The 22832-nt window shown below is 44.0% G+C and overlaps 1 protein-coding gene across 2 annotated transcripts in view; it reads right to left on the reverse strand.

Annotated features, from left to right (window-relative positions):
* CHRDL1 (chordin like 1) overlaps positions 1-21893 on the reverse strand; it is a 56867-nt gene extending 34974 nt beyond the window's left edge. For both annotated transcript variants that reach the window (XM_034781871.1, XM_034781870.1), the window contains exons 1-4: positions 21301-21893; positions 17692-17841; positions 15725-15837; positions 12185-12278 (exon numbers count right to left, since the gene is read on the reverse strand). In XM_034781871.1, coding sequence (XP_034637762.1) covers positions 12185-12278; positions 15725-15837; positions 17692-17788 — 304 coding nt within the window. In that variant the 5' untranslated portion in view covers positions 17789-17841; positions 21301-21893. The remainder of the gene's footprint in view (positions 1-12184; positions 12279-15724; positions 15838-17691; positions 17842-21300) is intronic.
* Between the last annotated feature and the right edge of the window lie 939 nt (positions 21894-22832).

The following is a 22832-nucleotide window of genomic DNA, read 5'->3' on the forward strand; positions in this document are numbered from 1 at the left end:
CATCCCTGGGAAGACAGTTTGATTGACAGAAGAGCTCTATAATGGAATGGAAAGCTGTGTTTGAGTCAATGGCAGATACACATCGTGTTTTACTGTCTCCACAGGACTCTGCTGTATCATGGCCCCGTGGTTGTTCAATATTGTCATTGATTAGTTGATAAGCTGTCAGAGGTATTGAGATGACACCATTCTGCTCTAAGATCTCAAATATGCCAATGACATTGTCTTGTTAGCGCAGTTCGGTGAATTGCTGTTGCTGATGGGCCAATCTGGTGGGGCAAGAAGCAGCACACATTGGTCTGGTTATTAATCTGGGATGAAACAAAGTCCCTGGCCATTAGCATCAAGTAGCCTCCAATTCCAGATTACAACCAGCTCAATATTAATCTGTCCAGATGGGACATCAAGCAGGTGGCAGCTGTCAATATTTGGGCATGAGAGTGCCGGAGGATGTGCGAAAGATGTGGATATTTGTATAGCAACAACTGCTGCCATGTTTTGGTGACATCGTGACATCAAGCTTGTCACAAAGCTGTGGTTCTAGCAAAACACCATTATACTAATGCTATTGTATGGCAGTGAAAGATGGGCATTTAGAAAGGCTAAAGAACACCGCATTGAAATTTTTGGTTCTTGTTGTCTTCGTCAAAGCTGAACCCAGCAACGGCTTTCATCGGCCCTGGTTTGGTTTGGTGGCTTTTTCGGCCTGGACATGTTGTTAGAATGGAAGTCCAACAAATTCTGAAGCATATATACCAGGAATGGTGCTAAACAACCAGCAGTCATGTGGTCTCCAAAAGCTTTGGTGGTGCATTCAAGATAGCTAGTGATAGACAAACTGAATATCAAGCCAGAGCACCTTAAGGACCAATCTGCAATGAGGCCATGTCCCTTTGGGATTTACCATGATGATTATGATGACAGATTGTAGAACTTGGCTCAGAGAAATTATACAGACTTTCTAAGCACTCAGAACTCTGCATTCACTCAGTTGCATTTGCTGATTCTCTAGCACTATCACCATCTCTTCTACTCATTCTTAAAGGTGTTTCTGGGCAGGGCCGGCTCCAGGAACCAGCTTAACAAGCAGGTGCTTGGGGCGGCCAAGGGAGAGGGGCGGCACCTGCGGCAATTGGGGGGCAGCAGGTCCCTCACTCCCTCTAGGAGCGAAGGACCTGCTAATGAACTGCTGCCGCCGATCGCGGCTTTTTTTTTTTCTAATTGCCGCCACCGATCGTGATCACGGCTTTTTTTTTTTTTTGCTTGGGGTGGCAGAAATGCTGGAGCTGGCCCTGTTTCTGGGAGGGGAAAAATAGGGCCACATTCTGGCCACCCTGACATGCATGGCTATGTCCTTATCCCTCTTCATGGAGAGGAGCTGGTGCTAGGGACAATGCAAACTGTGCCTTTTCTGGCATGTGCTAAGGCTGCCACCGAACAACCCCCTTCAGTGCCCAGGGAGCAGGTCTTCTGTGCTTCTCTCTCACAATGGCATGATGCTTCTCACCACCGCTCGCTCAGCTGGTGCACCTTCCAGTCCTGCAACTAATACAGCATTGGGTCTGGATGACTGAATTGAGCCCAAAGAATAGGAAAAAGCACCATCATCTTTCAGTACGTGATTCTCTCCTGAGCACTATTTTATTAGACAAGACTCAGGCTAACCTCATCAGCTAGTGGGAGAACAAATGTGTTCGCACCACGATGTCATAAAGGATAAGTGATGCTCCTGTTTTATCTGACTGCAGAGGTGTTAACAGATGGTCCCTTAGAATATGTGCTAACTACTTATGCTAAATAATCTATTCCACCTTGCATTTAGCTCAGAGTTCCTTTCCCAGACCCAAAGAAGAGCTCTGTGTGGCTTGAAAGCTTGCCTCTCTTACCATCTTTGTTGGTCCAATAAAAGATATCACCTCACCCACCTTGTCACAAATGTTTTATAGTCATTTAGCATCAGAGCTAAATCCTGCTTCACCCTCTGTGGGATCATAGGAACCAGAGCTGGAGAAGACTATGTTTCATTAGCACAATGTATCTTCTAATGATTTACACAGTTTAGGTTGTGGTAAGAGCCCTGTGGGGGATTTTTGCATAGGGTAACAGAGCAAATTGATTTTTCTCTCGCTAAAACTTCCTTTTGCTTATTTTCATCTCTTTCCTCCTACTTATAGCCCTTGGTACTATTAGGTTCACAGCATACACACAGAAGTTACATAAAAACGTCAAATACTCAGGCTGGAAGTTTGCAGTATAACACTACTTTATTTCTTAGAATTCAGAAAAATAGCACACAAGAACCTGAAAACATGGACAAAGAAACAGGTGCTCCCTGAAACCAAGAGCCGCAACTCACCCCATCTTACTATAGACTGGCTGTCTTCAGACTGATGCTCCCAGACACTTCACTACAGAGACACATAGCCTGCAAGCAGGACCAGGAAACACCCCACTCTTAACATGATAGCCTGCAACTCCAACACAGTCCTCAGTACACCACAGGGATCCAAAGTCTATTTAACTTAGTGATTTCATCTTCTGAATCATCCTTCTGTTTTATTCATTAGCATTTCTGGGTGGTGGTGCATATTAACTGCATCCCTTTTTCACAGGGGGCCTTATCTAAATTCAGTGGGAGTCTATCCAGTCCATATGCAGATAGCCTTTTCCTGTTGTTCATGTATCACAATTTAATTTTATATAAATCTGAAATATAAATAATGTGGTTCAGGGTCTGGGTTTTTAAAAAAAGCAATTTAATTGTCTTGCTTTTGAGGAGTGGTTGAGGGTGACAATAAATTTCAATTGAAAAGCTATCCACTATCAAACAACTGTGAACACAAGTACTAACAGAATCCATATGAGCAGCTCTGAGATGCAGGTGTCAAAGATATTAAATCACAAAACACCTTATATTAAAGTAAGTTCAATGACTAGGCTAAACTCAGAAAGAACAAGGCAATTCAAAGATGAGGGGAACATTTGGTCTTTAATACAGCCGGCCCGTAGCATGTGTAAGATCACCCACCTCTTGAAGGACCAGCAATGCTTTACCTAGGCAGTATGAGTTTCCATACTGAGCTGAGTTAAGGATGCTCTTTCAGTCTAAATGCTCAAGGATTTATTTTTAACTTTCTTGGGTTAAAGTCAGACTCTGTGTTAGTTTAATAGATTTTTGTGAGATTTAATTTCCTGTATTTTCTTTTATGGTGGCATAAAAAATAGCCCAACAAAAGTCTGAGGGGAACTATTAAAAAAAAAAAAAGCTTTCTCTGTAGCTACATTTTAGTTCATGCTCTAAGGCTGAACCTCCCACTTCTTTCAGGGTGGGGGAAGGATGGCAGGCCCTGAGGCGTGAATCTAAGGGAGGGTGAAACCAGGCTGGCCAACTCCCGGGTGCCCCCTCGTATCCTAGGGTCACTGCCCCCATTTCCCTTTTTTGTACTGTTCAAATATATCTTCACTTCAGGCTTTTTCTTGGCCACAATATCCCTCCTTGGGGACTGGGTTTATTAATCTAAAAATAAACAGCAAATAAAACTCAAAATTCCCAAACAAAATCCATTCCTATGTCCTCACAATCCAAGGTTTCTCTTCTTCTTCCCAGGCCTTCCTCCCTGGGGTCTTTGCAAGTTCTTTCCTGCAGATGTCTCTGCCTAGGGTAATTCACTCAGTCTCAGGGTTTTCCCTACCAGAGACTTTCCTCAGTCTCTGCAGACTCTGCCACAACTTTCCCATCATTGCAGGCACCTGCTGCCCTCGATAGGGAACTACCTGATACATCCTAGGTGTGCCTCATTCTGTAATCAGGGTTGACTAGCCCTGTTACAGAAGGCAAGCTGTCAAATGCTGACTGGGACCTTCGCTTAGCAAGGTCTCCTTAATAATGAGTCCCCTATTTGTTTGCCACTTGTGCCTTCCATATTTTAAGTCTTCCCTTTGGCCTGATGGGAGAAGCTAGAAGAAACTTCCCCAGTTTCATCTTGTGGCATTTCTATTCCCCTATGCTGGCTAGTCCCCATGTAGGGGAAAATTGGGCTTAATGGCAGGTGGGTGGTGGTGGGCAATTTTCATTTTGTTCCAGCCATTAGGAATAGCTTCCAAAGTGCAGGTGACATTCCATTTCTTTTGCTTCACAAAGACTAAATGTCTCAAAGACTAAATTTTAATATAGCCTGTGGCTGAATCCTACTTTGTAGCTGTGGTGCCTTCTGCTGATCGTATTGTGAGACATCAGTGAGAAGGCACTATATCAACATTATTTTCTACTGAATATGACCACACTGAGGGCAGGTCCACACTACAGGGTTAAATCAACCTAAGTTATGCAACTCCAGCAATGTGAATAACATAGCTGGAGTTGACGTAGCTTAAGTCAACTTATTGTAGTGTCTACACCGCACTGGGTCAACAGGAGAAACCCTTATGCTTCTCATTCCAGTGGAGTACTGGAATCAACAGGAGAGCGATCTGTGGTCAATTTAGTGGGTCTTCACTAGACCCACTAAATCGACTCCCGGTGGATCGATTGCAGTGTCAATCCATGGTAAGTGTAGACAGTCTAATTACATGGGAGATATAAGAACTCCTAGTGATAAAATTCTTTTAGAATTGGGTATATTCTGCTCTTCATGTTGGTGAGTTAAACATGAAAAACTCATTACTAGCAGGAGATACGCGTGGACCACAGTGCAAATTGCAGGTCTATATATAGACTGCCACGCAGACTGGGGTTGTTTGGATCTGGGGTTTCAAAAGCAAGCCATGAATTTTGGCTCCAAATCCAAATTCCCACAAAGTTCTCGGTGCTTGGATCCATGTTACTGATTCAGGTTTGTTTCTTCATAGAGAAGATCCTGTATTCTTTGATGTGTTGTTCATAAAGAATTTGGTACAGAGTATTTTTCTTCTAGTCCACTTGAAATCGTCAAGGAGCTAAGGAGTTGAGATTTATTCCTACTACAATTTCATACAGTGCATTGTCAGTCAACAAAGGTACATTCTATATAGGAGAAACCAACCACTCTTGTACCAACAGTGTCAGTTTGATGGTAGGTCAGCTGCTATTACTTTGCTATTACTACTTCCTGTTTTTTTCTCTCTTTCTTCCTAACCTCTCTATTTAGGCCTGACCTTGTTCCCATTAAAGTTAATTAAAACTCTCCTTGACTTCAATAGGATCTAGGCCCCTAATTTGTTTTCCCCTCAATTTAGATTTCAATGTCCCTCAGGTAAGTCATTTACCCTTGAAAGTGGTGTTCTAATCTAGTGACTCTCAAACTTTTTATACTGTAACTCCCTGAATCGCTATTCTTCCCAGCCAGAATATAACTGGGCCCCTCCCATTTAACAGGAGGTGCAGAGCGGTGGTGGCTCCTGAAAGCTTTTCATGACCAGCAGGTCGAGAATCCCTCTTCTAATCCAATGCAACATGCATTGTAATATACACATGTCCCTATATTTATACATAATATGCAAGTCAATGAGAGGTGAGAGCTCTCAGCAGTTTGCAGGATTGAATCTGTATATTTAATATGACTACATATGACTGTTGCAAGAAACCTCTTATTGTGTTGGGTTATGTATTTGTATACCACTGCCTTGCATTTTGCTGTTACAGCTATTTCAATATCTGAATAAAAAAATAAATGAGAAAAGAAACAGATTGAATTCGATACATGCTGAAAAATTATAACACCACAGGAGCCTGAACATAAATGTGTTACTAATCATGAAAGTTCCTGGAAGCCAGTGTGTGTATCTGGGCAGTAAGCTTAAAAAATGATGGAGCCAGATGGGCTGATTCATATGCCAATATGTTGGCTTACCCAGCAAACCATATCTGAAGATGAAAGCAGCAAATGGAATATGGAAACCCTATCTAAAATAGTGAAGTGTACATTTTTACTTCTATTGTAAATTTGCGACACCTCGTATTCAAATATTCACTTTATCATCTTAAACCTTACTTTGAATGCTCCATATTGGAATGACTCAGGCACATTACTCAATGTAGAAAATGTATAGTTTATATTTTAAATTAGTTACATTTATAAATTTTGTTGCCCATAGTAATGTCATGACTGTGGGATTCATCTACATGCCTTAAAAACTAATCAGGGCCCTTTGTTGCCATGAACGATACCATTCAGACAGGCCTGCAGACTGAAGTTCTCTAATTATTAACAGAACCGATCAAAGAGTTGCAGTGCAAGGTTCCCCTATCCCATCCTGCAAAAGTACCTCCATCCTGATCTGGATGGACAAGCTTTAGGTGCAAGTAAGGAGTTCAGATTCCGTGTCTCATTGTAAACTAATTCTTCAGTCATTTTAGATTGCCAGCTAGGGTACCAATTGTTTTGATGCCCTTTTAGATGAGGACATCTGTCCTTCGGTACCTGGGCTCATGAACATGCAGAGACCACAGAAGTTTCCATTGTGTGGCACCAGCTGAAAAGTGATCTCAGCCTTCTGGAAGATCCTTGAATTATCAGCATAATCTAACTCTGGTAATAAAGCAAATGGTTCATAGAGCTGTAAAGGGAGAATAATCTCTGTGTATAAAAGACACAGATCCTGGATTTACCAGCCAAATTAAGACTAAGCCTCAAAGGACAACAAACATGAAAAGATTATGGAAAGGCTTGCCATGAACCTATGGCAGCAGCTGGGAGGCATTGGAGAAAATTAGAAGATACATCGCATGTAATATGTGCATTTGACAATGGGTAAAATTCACCTTGGCAAAGGGAGAGTGGGGGGTGGAAACTGCACCTTTTGGTGCCAGCAGGGACCATAGTGCTTTGGCTGGGGGAGATCTTAATTCCAAGAGGATAGCATTGCCAACTTCCCTCAGAAGGATCCCCCTCAACAACCTATCCCCCTGGGGTTGCTCTGAAATACCAGTTTCCAATTACAGTTCTCGCCTCCTGGCATTACCTCTCTTCATTATATAAGGAGGCATGTATTTGGGGGATGACACTATACAGTGCTTGTGGAGCAGTGGGAGGAAGAGTCTGAAGTCACATGACTCAAGTACGACCCATTTCTGAAATGCAGTTTGGGAAGCTCTGATGAGAAACACATGATTGAATCTTACAGACATTTAAGATGGCAATTCAAATGAATGGCCAATGGCAAAAGCTCCAGCACTTTCAAGCAACAATATTTATTTGGACCACAGAGATGAAATTCCTGCATATCGTGGGATTCTGCACAAAGGACATTGTATCATACTACCACACACCATGAGCGCATAATCTGGATTGAGATGTGTGAGACTAGCACCTCACTTTCCTATTCTTGTCAGTCATGACTAATATTACTGAAGATAAGGCATCCAAGTATGAAATCTACAGTCAATGCAGGAGGCAGAATGCAAAAGAATTACTGAAACCACATGAGCCATCACCCTTGGTCCAAGGTTGGTGCAGATCTATTTGAATTAAAAGTAAAAAGATTACTCATTGGTGGACGACTGTTCACATTTTTAAAATGAACTGTTGCCCAACACATCAATTAGCAATGTGATAAGTCACTGTATAATGAGTTAAGAAGAAATAATGGCCCACCATTCACGAGTGGCTCTTTCTGGCAATTTTTGATCTATCAGTTCGAGTATACCATGTCAAACACTTGCTATGATAGCAAAAGTCAATACAAACAGCTACATTTGATTTGATAAAAGAGGGAGTTTCAAGGGATCCATACTTAGCATTGCTAGAATATTGCAACACACTTTCTCAGGCCTTTTATTGAGATCACCAGTTTATAGAAAAAGTCTTAGAGACAGATAATGCTGAAGTATCTAGTATTCATTATGGTAGCATCAAGGGGCCAATGCCCATTGTGCTAGGCACTATGCAAACATAACAAAGACACTGTCTGCCCCCTAAAAGAGCTGTGCACCAGGATACTAGCAGCAGAGAAATACCAAAAGAATGCCAAACCATTACCTTCATTTGCAAGTGAGAGGAGATGTTCTGTTCCAAACAAAAAGTGGCTGGCAACCTGCTAATGCAACAGTTAGGGTGACCAGATGCTAAGTGGAAAATATCGGGACCGCCACAGGGGGGCGCCTTTTTAATTGTTACACTCACCCGTCCGGGTCTTCAGCAGCATTTCGGCGGAGGGTCCTTCAGTCGCCGATGGTCTTTGGCAGCATTTCGGCGGCAAGTAATAAACCTTGCTGCCAAAGACAGAAGCACCTGCCTTCGAAATGCTGCCGAAGACCCTCAACGACTGACGGACCCTCCACCGAATTGCCACCGAAGACCCGGATGGGTGAGTGTAAAAAAAAAAAATGCCTGAAACAAAATATCAGGACAAATGGCGTCCGTACTTCGGTCGGGACGTGGGACAAACTCCTCAAAATCACCCTAGTAACAGTAGACAAACACCCTAGTAACAGTCCACACCAAGGATATGTGTAATAAACATGGCAGCGGATCATTCCTAGAGAGGAACATGACGTTTAAATGCAGCTAAGGAGACCATCTCTTGAGGACCTCCAGAAGGCTACAGATTGTACTTCTATGCTGACAATGAAAAGCACCAGGAACAGGAGAAACAGGCACACCAAGTGTCAGATGCACCTCTGTGGGCGAAGAGGCCACTGAAGAAAGAACTGGCTTGAGAACACTAAGTGGCCATGTGATCAGAAACCCATTGAGGTTTAAAAATAATTATTGACTGATGTCCAGTAAGAGGCAGAATAATTCCCTCATCTGCCAAGGGCTTCAGGTTGCCTGCCTTGACCTTAGTACTAAAACATGGGATCTGTGCTTTTGTTTTGTATTCATCTGTGATTGGGGTTTTTTTGGTGGATAATTCTCTACTTGCATTTCGTTAATAAAAAAAAATTAGATTAATCACTGTAGGAAATAACGTTACTACAACCTGCTGCAGCAGCTAACAATAAGAGTGTTTTCTCCAAGCAAGGTTTTCTCCCCAGTGCTGGATCCTTGAGGTTTAGGATGCACATGTTGCAGGAAAGCAATCAAAAAAATCTGTGTGCGTCAACCCTGACCCTAACAACTGACCATGGAGCCCTGCCTCCCTAGAGGCTCCTCCCCCTCTGACTACCAGGTGGTTGCTGTTCATTTCCTGACTTACTCCTGAGTGCCTGCAGCCCTGCTGTCATTACTCCACCCTTGTAAACCTGGGGAAGTTCTATGTCAGAACTTTAACTTTCTGCTTGCGGGTATTCAGGTAAGGCCTGCTGCATGTCCTCATTTGTGAGGACCCAAAATCTATTACACTGTGGAATGTAATCTCACAAGTTGAGGGTTGAAAGCCTTATTGCTCGGGATACAAATGTAGCCAGGACAGAGTATTGGAAAACTTCCTGGAGGGAGCAGCCCTGTACTGCTGAGCAGGAGAGATTAGGAGATAGATTTAGCCAAATTAATCAGTTGAGCTTGTATGACAGCTGCAGTCTTGACTGACACAAAGGATTGAGCCAGGGACCACCAGAGCTAAAACCATGAGCTGCTATTGGAGCCATGCTCCCTAGCTGAGAGCTGTAACAGACTCTTATCCTCTGGGCACCATGGGTGGCAAGTGAACCCCCTTTTTGGGGAGGCTAGCCCCCAAACCCCACCCCTTCCGCCCAAGCACACCCCCCCAGCCGCTGGAGCCCCAAGCCCCCACAGCCGGAGGAGTCCTGAACCCCCCTCCCTGCGGCTGGAGGAGCCCCAGCCGGCCCACCCCAGCCGCGCTGGCTGGTTGGCTGGAGCTCCCCAGCCACCCCAGGCCCCTGGCCTGACCCCACCCCAGCTGCCATGGGCCTCCAGCCCGAGCTGCCACTGGCCCAAGACCTGAGCTGAGACCCCGCCGGCTTCGGGGGAGAGGAGGAGCAAGGGCAGGGCCTCGGGACAGGACACGGGCATAGCCACAGGCCTGGGATAGGGAAGCTTAGCCTCCCCTGGCCTTTGATACCAACTGCCCATGTTGGGCACAGAGGGTGACCATGACACACTGGTCAGTGTGTTATGCTTGCATTGTAGCAGGTACTTCAAATATTCTCCTAGCCCTGATGAGTAGCAGATGAGTAGCAGACTGACGCCCATGTTCACAGCCCTCCTCTCACGTACCACCTCTGCTCACACTTTTCAGTAATGGAACGGTTCTTTCCTCAGACAACAAAACTTTCTCTGGAGAGAGCTAAATAAACACCCCTTCTACGAGGGACGGCTCTAGGTTTTTTGCCGCCCCAAGCAAAAACAATTTTGGCTGCCTCCCACCCCAGCCCTGGGCTCTTCCCCCCTGCCCGCTGCCAGTACCCTCCCCCACCCGCACACCCTGCCGCCCCAGCCCTGGGCTCTCTTTTCCCCCCCGACCCGCACCTCCTGCTGCCCCAGCCCTGGGCTCCCCCTCCCCCAGATGTGACCTCCTCGTTCACCACAGCAATCCCCGTTTACACTTGCAGTGGGGATCAAATCGTTTCTCCTATTTTCATTTCACTTTAGTATAAATCTCGCGCCCCCCCCCGACCCCCGCTACCCCATCTTTGGTGCTCCAAATGCACATGGAAGGCATAGGGACTAACTCTTGTACCCGGAAACGGACGGGGATCTAGTAAAGAGGGTTCAGGCTGAGGAGCGGGTGTGGGGGTGCTTGGGGGCTCTACACTGGCAGAGAAGTGGGGTGTGATGTACTCGCGGAGGAGGGTGGAGGAGGAGAGGGGGTATCAGGAGGGTTGCGGGAGAAGAGGTGCAGGGGAAGGGGGAGGTGTGGGAGGAGACGTGCGGGTGAAGGGAGAGTACAAGGGGAAGGGGTTCGGCGAAGGAGCAATGTGGGGGAGGTACAAGTGAAGAGGCTGCGAGCGGGATGGGGGGTGCAAGGGCTGAGGGGGCAGGCGCTGACAGCTGCTTCCCCAGACCCGTGCAGGCAGAGCCGAGAGGACAGACACTGATCCCCAGGTGCCCGAGCCGTGGGGGTCCCCCAGCGCGGCAGTATTCCCCGCTGCCCCGCTCGGAGCCGGGCTCTGCCTCTCCCCACCGCTGGTGCTGTGGGGGCCCGGGGCAAGCAACGCGGGGCTGAGGTGGGGGAGGTGTGCAGCAGGCTGGGTCCGGGGGCAGGAGGGGGCAGCTCCCTGGCACCTCGGGCTGCCCAGCCATTCACCCCATCAGCGCGCGAGCCGGGATCTGCGCCCCCTGCACAGCCCAGCAGCGCCCTGCACAGCCCACTCGGGCGGGGAAACGCTGCGCCGCCCTGGGGAGACTCAGAACAGCAGCGGTGGCGGCAGCGGTAGCAGGACCCCTCCTCCCTCCCTGCATCCCAGGCCCCGCTTCCCTCCCTCCCTGGCTCCTCACACATTCCGGGATCCCCTCTCGCCGCCGCAGCCCGGGCTCGGCTCCAGGGGACGATGCTCTGGCTCTCCAGCGGCAGGGCTCCAGCCAGGGCCGGCTCCTGGCTTTTTGCCGCCCCAAGCAAAACAAAAACAAAACAAAAAAGGGGACGGAGTGCTGCCCCTTGGAAAGTGCTGCCCCAAGCACATGCTTGGAGCGCTGGTGCCTAGAGCCGGCCCTGCTTTCTACAGTGCTGCATAAATAGCCTTTTATAGCTGGAAAGGAGGGGTACCATTAAGAGACAAGCTTGTGGGGAAAAAGCCAGTCAAACCCACCAGCCTTTAGGCCATGTTGGGAATGTTGTAACAGCCTCATGAAAGATTCTGCGTAACCTCCTTCAGACAGTGGCTCTTAACAATGAACGCCTAATAAATGTACAGTCTGCAAGAATTTACTATACAGTAACTAATCAGATTTATATAGTCATAAACTTCAACAGCTCTGTTTCTGTGATTTATAGCAGTCCTTAATTACAAGCTATACTAGGATATGAGATGTAGGACTCCAATTGTACAGTGATGTTATACAATTGCACATTGGTCATAGCGTTTTGGAACAACTACTCAGTAATGCTGCACAATCTGTAAATGACCACTTTAAAAAATAAATCTTAGCACCACTGTCATGCTAAGCATTACAAAGAAATCCCAGAAGAAACCACTGTAGGAAATACTAGGGCTTATTACAACAGAGAACAAGTCTCCTTCCTATTATAAAAGGAGTGTATACTGGGGTTTTCTGCATGAAAGCTTTTCATCAGTTTCCTGCTTCCTATAACCCAGAATAATAGAGTACATTCAAGAGCAAACTATGGTTCTGCAAACGTTCATTACCTGGGCATCGTGGGCAGCACAGCTGTGGCACATGCACTGGGGTAGGGCAGTGTAGGCTTGGACATCTTATTCTGCTGCATAATACGTTCCCATTCTGGGGAAGGAATGCAACAATTAAATGCATGAATTGGGTATTGTGCCCTCTATTCTGCATCTAGGTATTATGGTGAAGACTGTTGTTATGGGCCAGATTCTGATCTCTGTTACACCAGTGTAAGCCTGGGGTAACGCCACTGATTCCAGATTTACACTGCAGTAACTGAAATTAGAATGTGGACTAAATCCACAAAATAGCATAAATGCTTTCAAATAAAAGGGAGCATCTAGAAATGGGATCTCAACAATTTTCACTTGTGTATTCAAGTGTCTTTTGAGCCAAGTTATACTTAGAAACTGCTTTTCCAAAGCTAAGGAATATATGATGGATGATAGGTCTTTGAGGCACCTCCTGTTGAGGATTCATTTGAGAGCAAAAGAGATCATAGAGTCTATAATTTTTTCAGTAAACCTGCAGAGAGTCCTCTGTCCTCTGTTCTCATTGTATTGATTCCCCAATAGGCAAAAAAAACCAGTTGGTAAATAGTTATTTTTCTAAGAAATATGAGCAGGATTTGGGAATAGGATTCATTATTCATAATTAATGTAATATTCTGTTTGACCATATCTAGGTTTGATTTATAATTAAAGCACAGGGAATATTCAGTCTCCAAAGTCTATAAACCATCTATGTTACATCAGAAAAGACTATCCATGTTACACCAGAAAAGACTATCTATTTCAGATTTCCACTTCCCCTCCCTAATTCATACCCTTAAGTTAGCTATGAAAGCTATTAATGTTTGTAAATAAGAAAGACTCTTCAACATGAACACTGATGCTATGCTATGTTTGTGAATGATTGTAGTTTCTGGTGTAGTGTGAAATAAATCCATTTCAACTTCACATGGGCCATCAGAATACTATGAGACTGGTCCAGCCAATCGTTTCCATTCGATTGGGCTCCAACATGCATTAGAATGCCTTGATATAGTCCCATCACTGTACACAAGCAATCCTTGTCGTTGACATAAAGTGCAATTCCATTCTGAAAAATGACTCTAAAACTTTGTGTCTCAATTTTTTTTTTCTTGGGGCGGCAAAAACCTAGAGCCGGCCCTGTCTGCATTGCTTAAAAAGCAGTAAACTTTTAGTCACTGATGGCTGCAGATGTGACTCTGAACACTCACAGGGAGCAGCTCTATTGAGTAAGAAAGTGCCCTGTTTATAGTCTCACTTTTCAGAATAGAATAATGATTTGGTATTTTCTAAACACTTTACTTAGCTGAAACTAACAGTCTTTGTGCAATTCTAACTCTACCTGTCCCTGCCTTGTGGGAGATAATGAGTTCTCTTTAGGTACTTGCTTTATTTTGAACCTGGAAGCACAGCTAAGAGAGAGGGAGCTGAATTCTATTATTCCTTGTTTATCATAATCAGAATTGCTTACTAAAAAAAAAGCTTTTGCTTTTAAACAGGAACATGCAATCACATGAAATACCAATTACTACTAACTTACTGCTGTAATTTCCCCCTTAAAATAAGAGCCTTTTCACTATAGGTCAACATTCAGGTGGCATTTCTTGGAGCTAAATCTTTGTCCAAGCACGAAACTGGAGTAAATGGATGAGCACTGGGGATGTCCACAGGAAATCCTCCCATCCAGGCTGCAGAGTGGCCATGCTTCCACTCCCTAGCTACTTTTGCACCCCTGCAAAGAGGGGGAGGAAGGAATTGGCTGGTGGATCCAGGTAGTCCCGGATCCACTGAGGTGCAGGGCGCCACTTCTGGGCTCTGCTTGGTGGTGCACCTACCCTCTATTAAGCCATGTCAGGAATGTTGTAACAGCCTCATGAAAGATCCTGCATAGCTTCCTTCATACAGTGGACATGGTCTTCTATTCTACTTCCACCCCTCCTATATTCCTTTGCACCAGTTCTGTTGTCATTCAATCCATGTGTGTTTGTGGAACCAGGATTTTCCCAACATGAATCTTATGATGAATGGGTTTCATTGGAACATGGCAGTTCTCCTTTAACTTTAATACCTATGAAGCCTTCCTCATACACAAAATTTGCATTCCACATGCTTTCCTTTTCCTCCAGCTTGTCTAACTTCTTTCTAAAAATCACTGATTGATGATTTCTCTTCAGACACCTAACGTCTCAAATTAATTTCCCCCAACCCCCACAATCGGGCACCACCCTTTAAGCAGTTTAATGAGCATTTTACCATTCCTTGATTCAGAAGGACTTCTAAACATTCATGGAGGGTCAGCACTGAATGGAAAATCCTCATAACTTTAAAACTCTGGAGTGTCACATGTGTTAGTGATTCAAATCCCTGAACCATGGTGGGTTTTCTGAATAGGGAGAAATTCTGCCCTCCGATATGCCCTCCCCCCCAAGCTATCATGTTGCCAAGGGGTCTATCACTGTGGTATCTAAACATAAATCACCAATTGAAGGGAGCCTGATCATGTCCTCAAACCCTATAACTTTAAAAAAGAGACTTTCTCCCCTTTTTGGTTTGTTTCTGAGCAGCAGAAGGAAAAGATATGCACCACTGCCAAGCTTGTGTGCTACTGTTTGTATGTGCGCATGAAAGTGAAGTAGCAGATTCTTTAGGATAAGTGCTGCACAGGGCCCAGTGTTTTATGTTTGCAGGGGAATAAATGGTCAAAAAGAATTTATTGAGCATTAAAGATAGCAGACCAAACACAACATCTGGAGTGTCACATGGTAGTGATTCAAATCCCTGCACCATGGTGGGTTTTGTGTTTAAAATGACTATAAAGCACTTTAAGGGACAAATTCTGCCCTCTGATATACCCCCCGACCCAGCTATCTGTCATATTGCTACGGGATCTATCACTGTGGTATCTAAACATCAATCACCAATTGAAAGGAGCCTAATCATGCCCAGAAGGGCTCATCCTTTCATGTCAAAGCCAATTCTTCCTATTCTCCAACCCCTTCTTTTCTCCTCCTTCATTCTCCCTGCCTTTTCCTGGAGTTTTATAAGTTGTGGCATCCCAGCCTAATTCCCCCAGTGCTCCGAGGGAAGAGATTTCTTTACTGTGGGAATGCTTTATTGGAGAGTTGGGTGTTGCATTTAGACCTCAACACAATCAAGCTTGAGCTCAGTCTAATGTTCCATCCAAAATGGTGAGGACCATATGTGGATGCAGGGTTGATATGAGTCAAGGTTCAATGCAAAGAATATGCAAGGCTGATGCATAGTCAAGGAGTCTCTTGCCTGTTCCATCACTCTAAAAGGCATGCATGAGCTATGTATTTTTGCCAATATTGCCCTTCCCTGTTGAGGCAGCGAATCCCAGCTGTGGAATACCTTTTCTCTCTGCAGTTGCCGTGGAAGCCAATGGGAGATGGACACTATAGGAGAGCAGGATTGGGCCACAATGCCATGTAAATTCAATGTAAAGACTTGTACTCGGTTAAGGACATGCAAGGAGTCACGAGAGCTAAACCTGAATTGACCTACCTCTGAGCAAAGACAGTTAACACAATAAACGAGTCCATAGGGTTCTAGATAGGGATGCCATCTTTCTCCTACACGGTACTTCTTATCTTGAAAGACACAGTATGTCTCTGAATCTGTTAAAATAATATGGAATAGAAAGAGCTATGAATTAATAATCCCTTTCAGTGCAGGAAAGCAGTGGTAGCTATGATATCTCAATTAGGACTCCATGTAAACCCCAGGTAGCTGAGTTTGTTTAAGGTGCAAAGAAATTTGTAAAGAATTCTACTTTTTCCTTTTCTTTGAGAACACAATTAAAAAATTAATGCCTTTGTACTCGATACCAGTTTCTAGCCAAGAAACCTCCCTGGTTCTGATGTGGTAGCTTTCAGACTGGGTTGATTCACTAGTCTTTCACATCCTAGAGACTTGGGTTCAAATCCTGTGTAAATCACAAATGAAAGTGCTTAGTTCCCTCTGCCTAATTCATAGTAAATAAAATGTTCCCATCTCAAAGGTATTGCAGCAGTCTCTGCTCAGGACAGCCGAAGTGTTGAAGGACAGAATGAGGAAATGTGCATTGTACTTATATGGCATGTTCCATAGTTTAAGAACCAGATCAAACAGGAGCATGGCATGTTATTTGATACAGTGTGTTGATCTTATCTATGCAGCAGTGTGCAAGATATTTTAGGGGCCTATTTTTCAGCAAAGGCCTCTAATTTCACAAGTATAGTTTTTCCACTTGCAACTAACAGCACACACAACTGGTATCATTTAGCCATCTACTTATGTGATGCTGCTTCGGTAAATGGTAATGTCAAGCCTCATGATAAATTATCATCGTTCTTACAAACACATCTCGTAACAACACACAAATACTTGGCTCCCAAATGTTAGAATGAGAGTGGAATGTCCTTAGCATTCAGTCTGCTAAAAGCAGGTAGCAAGATGCAGGGATTACTGGTAGCATGTGTAAAGTGATCTGCTTTCACTTCAGACAGCTGCATGGTGAATGACGCTTAGTGTCTGAAAAAGGAACGAGTTGAAGTTGCAACTGGAAGTTGCTGAATTTTCCTGTGCAGCCTCTGGACTGGGCAAGGCTAATTTGCACAGTTCTTTCTTGTGAATAAGCTCAGGAGAGCAGAGAATGCCTTCTTTGGACCGATTCAATTTATGTTTTGCTGCATCCACTTGCTTAGGACAAGAAGCTGGGTTTGAAAGATTTGACACTCTGCCTGTGACTACTCCTTGAAGTGCAAACACTGAGCTCAGGCACAGGCCAAAAGAGCTGGACATGCGGTAGAGAAAGGCACTAGGGGTCTCCAAGCAAGATCACAGTCTTCCTATAGATACTGGAGTGTGCTGTTAATTACTCCTTCCTGTCACTCACTCTTTATGAAATGTGTTAACATCTCCCATGGATCATAGGGCTGCTAGAAATATTTCCTTTGCCTTGTGTGTATTCCTTTCAATATATCGCAAGTTTTTGACAGTGCCTGGATCCTTAATTTTCTCAAAGACTCATCTCTAATCCAGTTCATATGAGGTTTTTTGGAACACAACAGGTCTGCCTTGGAGGAGGTTTACACTAGCTGAAAACCTCAGCACAATAGACTTATGGATGGGACAAAATCCAGATAATCTGTCAGATGTTTATAGAGGTCACTAAAATGCAATTAAGCACACTCTGTATGCAGGACATTTGAAGTAAAACAGATTTGGCAGCTTGATGTGTTATGTTCTTTATGATGTGATGAAAACTGTATGGTTTTAGGGAAATAGACCACAATTTATTTTGATTTGATTTTACTAAATGAAAACAAGCAGACACATTTTTTCTGCATTAGGCTTATTTTAATGCAAAACCGTTGTTAAAGTTCTATGACATATAAAATTTGTATTTGACACGCACAATTGATAGACAACAGGAAACCCCACATTTAGTTTAATACGATAGATGCATTTTTCTTTTGAAGTTTACTTACGTTTTATTTGTTCCGATTTACTTCCATCTATGAAAAGGAGCCAGAGCACACAGGAAAAGATAAATCGAAAGTCCTCCAATCTCCATTTTTTCCTCATCTTTGCCAACAAAAAGGAAAGAAAAATCCTTCAAAGGGCAGAATGTTGAGTTGCTGGGAAGAAAATGTGAAAAGACTTAAGACTGAAATCCTCTGGGACTACTTAAGATGAAGGTCTCCAATATGATTTCAACCAACATGTAAAAATCAAAAGCTGCCAGAAAACAAGACAAGACAAAACAAAACAACAGCAAAAAAAGGTCTGTACAGAGCTTTGTTTAGTGGAAACATTTTAGGCTTGAGATTAAATTGCTTCATTTTTGGAAAAGGGACCACATTCCCTTTCATAAAAGCTGAAAAGTGGGTATTACATCTTATGAAGTCCTTCTCTGATTGCAAAGCAAAGAACTTGCAAAGTGTAAGCAGTCTGAATTCGTAAAACCCTCTTTCACAAGAGAAATAGTTTGTTTAGAAGCTTTTCCATGGACAGAATCAGATCTTTTGTACGTAAAGAAGGAACTATGAATGTTGGTTGTAATGCCTTACCTTTGCCATGGTAAGAGTAATCTGAACCTTGAATATATGTTAACCCTTTAATGTGCATTCCCATTTATTTCACTAGGTTCAGGATTTCACCCCTAATCAATTCATCCCTCATCTCCTCTTATTTTGCGACTCCATAAAATTGATTGTTCAGGAGTTAACTCTTACCGTTACCTTGAAACCTGTCTTAATAACCCCTGCATTCTTCAGTTTTATGCTGAAGGTACAATATGCAAATGACATGCCAGTCTTTATTCATGCAGATCTTTAATATCAACACCCTGTTAGCATGGAGCATAGTCATCAAGTACGCCTTGCCCTGAAAGCTGCATTCATGGTGCCAGAGCGCAAATTCTATTTGCCTTTTGTCTGACATTTTCAAGACCGTCAGTCTCCTTAGAGTGAAAAGAGGAAACTGATCAAATTGTAATTAACATGGGTCTTTTTTAAAAAAAAAATCCAATCTGGAACAATAAATTAATAAACATGTGAACCACAATAAAGAAAATTATTGTCTCATTAAAAGGACAGTTGGGAATAATTTACAGTGTTATTCATGTGGGCTTTTTTAAACAGTCTCAGTATTGGTTTTCCTTATGAAAGTTTGAAAAGTAATTCACTACTGGTAATTTAAACAATGATATAAACTTTTAAAAATATGCTCAAGTCATTTGATCTCTTTAGATAAGTTATCTCCAGATGACTTATCAAAAATTGAACACTGGACCCAGATTTCACAAGGTTTCAGTGACGCATTTTCAAAGCAGAAATATTTACTATACATGTAAATTAAAAAATTAAGGACAATTTAGAGGAATGGAGAAGCACTGAGAAAAAACAACACAAGTTCACCTTAAAATACTGTTTTTCAAATTCTCATTAAAGACACTAAACAAAATGCTTATACAAGCTACAGAGTAATCATTTTAAGTCATGTACTGATCAATACCACTTTTTAAACATCTTCCAGGTAGAACTATTCTTTCTGACTTGGGATTCTGTAACAAGGGGCTGATAATATGGATGATTTGATTTATTATGTATGTTTGTCTCTCTTATTCTATAATTTCTTCCACTCTCAATCCTCAAAACAACACCAGAAGCATGACCATCAACCCTCCCCATTCAAAACAGTACAACCACTCTGTCTACTCATCATTGATCTCTCTCTGGTACTGTATAGCCTCATTCTAAATAATTTAAATACATCTGAGAACATTCAAAAGCATAATGTAACTTTTAAAGGGTGCTCTTTACACAATAGCAAAATAGAATTTAAATTTCTTCTTGGGAACAAGAAATAAAATTTCATTTTAGAAACAAAAGTTTGTCATCATTTTTTCCCTCAAGGTGTTCAGATCTCACAGGACGTTTTCTAAGACAAATACTTTTAAAAAACTTGTTTAAAATGAAAAAAATGCAATTTAGTCTCAGTATAACATGCCAGTATTCATAGCAACAGTAGCATGCCTCAGATCTCTAGAACTGGCAAAATGTGGGCATTTAAAATACTCTGACTTTTTTTGGGTGCTGTCTGGTTGTTTGAGCAAAAAATATTTGTAAATGGAGCACATTACTCCTCTTGGAGTCTCGGGAGCACTTTGATTGTTAGCTAGACTGTAAAGAACTCAGAAATCCTTCCATTTCAAAATGTCATTTCTTTAAACCCCATCTTGCTTGAAATAAGGAATGTTAAATAGTACAATGAAAGAGAGGAATTAATAATGGAAATTAGACGGATTTTTAATCTCTTTAATTTCAAACTTGTTATAATATACCCAAATACAGATACTTTTAGCAATAAACATATTTCCTTTATTTTTGAGCAATATCCTCAGTTGGAAATATTCTGATCTACTTAATTGCAATTAAAATTAACATTTTTATTATCCGTTATTGGTATTCATCAGTGAGAACCCCATCTTTAATTAGCATTACCTAAGACTGAAATAAGGCAGAAAACAAAGACCTATTTTCATGTCTTTTGATTTCCAATAAATCCCATTTAATAGCTAAAAATGACAGAGCCTGGGTCTACACTTTATATTATTGAAACAAAGCAGGAATGTTCAAAGAAAATCTGAATAAATTTTTAAAGATCTGTGACATGGTCAGTGTTATTACATGCAGCTAGACACCAAATATATTCAGATAAACTTTCTCCTAGAAGTTTAATCTGATTAGTGAGCTCAAGATGTAAATTGCAATTAGCTTAAGAAATGTCAGTCATAGATGGAACGGCTTGCTGTCCTTTTGTAACATAGAAATGTACCACTCAGAACATGCATTGTTGTTTTCTCATCGACAAAGTACAGTAGAGGGGAAAGATTTCCTAGGCACTGCATTAGGCTTGTTTTCTTACAATGGCAGCCAATTTTAAGAAAAGCTAGTTTGATGCAGCCCTGGCCAGAGTATTGGCTTGTAGTGGTTAAAGCCCATAGTACTCCTGTAGGCGACTGGACATAGAGAACTGTGTGTCGGTTTGCAGAGTTCTCAGCCCCCACCCATAAGCAGGATGAAAGTTTAGTTCAAGGACTAACTTTTGCGGGGTCGCCTGGGGCAGAGAGGAGACATTTCCGACTCCCCTGGCCGCTGACCCCCATCCAGCCCTGCTCAGGGACAGGGACAAGCCAGCCCTGTGTGCTGGGGAGGGGGTAAGGGGGCAAGCGAAGGGTATGTCACCTCCGGGAGACCTGAGCGCTAGCCCCCGGCCAAGTGGCAAGCGAGCCAGTCCTAGCATCAGCAGCGGGTGGGGGGGAATCGCAAACGGGGCTCAGGTTCTGAGTGGGCCCTGTTAGGTGTGTCTGTCTGTGCCACAGCTCCCTGCTCTCTGGGTGACGAAGTGACTATTCACCCACGAAAGCTTATGCTCCAATATGGTGCCACAGGGCTCTGTCGCTTTTTACAGATCCAGACTAACACGGCTACCCCCTGATACTCTCGGTCCAGCCATTCTCCTGCGGCCGCCTAACCCCCCCCCCCCCTTGGTCCCTGTCTGGCTACGGGCAGAGGCAAGAGACGGGAACAAACCTGCTGAGAAGGCAGAAGCTGGCGGGCTGGTCCGTTTCAGCAGCAGCCGCCGGAGACTCAAGTGGCTCCCCCTGGAAATAGGCGAGGGGCTTTGGTCGGGCTGGAGGGGGCGGAGAGGCAGGGATCTCACCCCCCGCGACTCAGTAACAGTCCCGGAGCCATCGGGGCCCCCGGCAAAGCCCGCTTGGGATTCAGGCTCTGCCTTCACTCCAGGAGCCTTGACGATGGGGCTTGCTGGGTCCTATAACCCCCGCCCCCCAAAGGAGCCGGGGCGGGGAGGTCAAGCCAGGCGCTGATGGAGAGTCCAGGGGAAGAGCTGCCCCGGGTCTGATGCTGCCCTGCTGAGGGGGAAGAGAGAGGAGGGGCCGCTGCCACCTACTTTCCTTCCTCTTGCAGCTGCTCTGTGAAGGGCCGAAAGCCGGGAGGCCGGTGAGCTAGAGGTGGCTCCAGCGCCTCGGAGGATGCTCTTAAGTGATTCCTGCCCTGCAACCCCCGCAGAGCCGCCGGGATACACCGGCAGCGGGGCTGCTGCCTGCAGGAGCAGGAGTGTAGCCAGAGCCCCGGAGATCCGCCTTCCCTCCCCACCCTCGCCTTTCTTTGCGCCCCCCTCGCTTCTGCCTGGCACACAAGTGGTGATTGACAAAAGTTTGGGGTGGAGTTTGTTTGATTTGGGGGGTGGGGGGCGGGGCTGTCTAAGGGAGGCAGGAAAGTCAGTGCGTTAGGAAAACGAGCTCTTTCCAGGGCCGGGATCTTAAGAGCCTCTCCCCTCCCTCCCTCTGAGCAAGGGAGCTTCAAAAGATCCTCTCAACTCAAGCAAACTTCACCCTGAGCTTAAAGGGGCCGCTCGCCCAGATCCTGGGACTAGTTCCCCCCCCCCTGCCCATTCCCAAGCTTGCAGGGGACGGTGAGCCACAGGACAGGATGGTTCAGCTTTAAATGCCAGATACTTCATTTCCAGAAAAAGAAAAAAAAAAAAACATTCTGCCTATCTTTAGGCAGCAACTGGCAATGGTCAAAGTTTAATAGAAACCTATTAAATGTCTATAGAAATTACTCGATACACTTAGATTTAGTAGAGAATGAGATCCGGTCTATGGGGGTTGTAATCGTATAGAATTCTATCACAGCACTAGACTTCACTAATAAATTCTATAGGATGATTTGAAAATTAAAAACCGTAGCAAGGTTCCCATTTTCTAACAAATTGTGTAGGGCTTCCCCGTAAGGCAAAGCTTTTAGTTCTGCTCAGTTTATTAGCGATAGAAATATAAACCAAGCTGGCTCTGGTGCAGGCTTTCCACACACACAGAGCGCAGATCGTTGCTGGACTGATTAAGTTATTGTTTGTTAGGATTTGCCAGGCATCCTTTTCTGATACTCATGGCCTGGTCTGGTTTATTGTGTTAGAAGGTTTCAAGGTCATACTGAAAATCTGTTGGAATTAAATTAAACCCATGACTCATGACATTACATGCTTGGTCAAACATTCTTGTTCGTCTTGTTGTAGCCCCTTTAACTAATAAGAAGAGATC

Source organism: Trachemys scripta, chromosome 9, assembly GCF_013100865.1.
Source record: "Trachemys scripta elegans isolate TJP31775 chromosome 9, CAS_Tse_1.0, whole genome shotgun sequence".
NCBI lineage: Eukaryota > Metazoa > Chordata > Testudines > Emydidae > Trachemys > Trachemys scripta.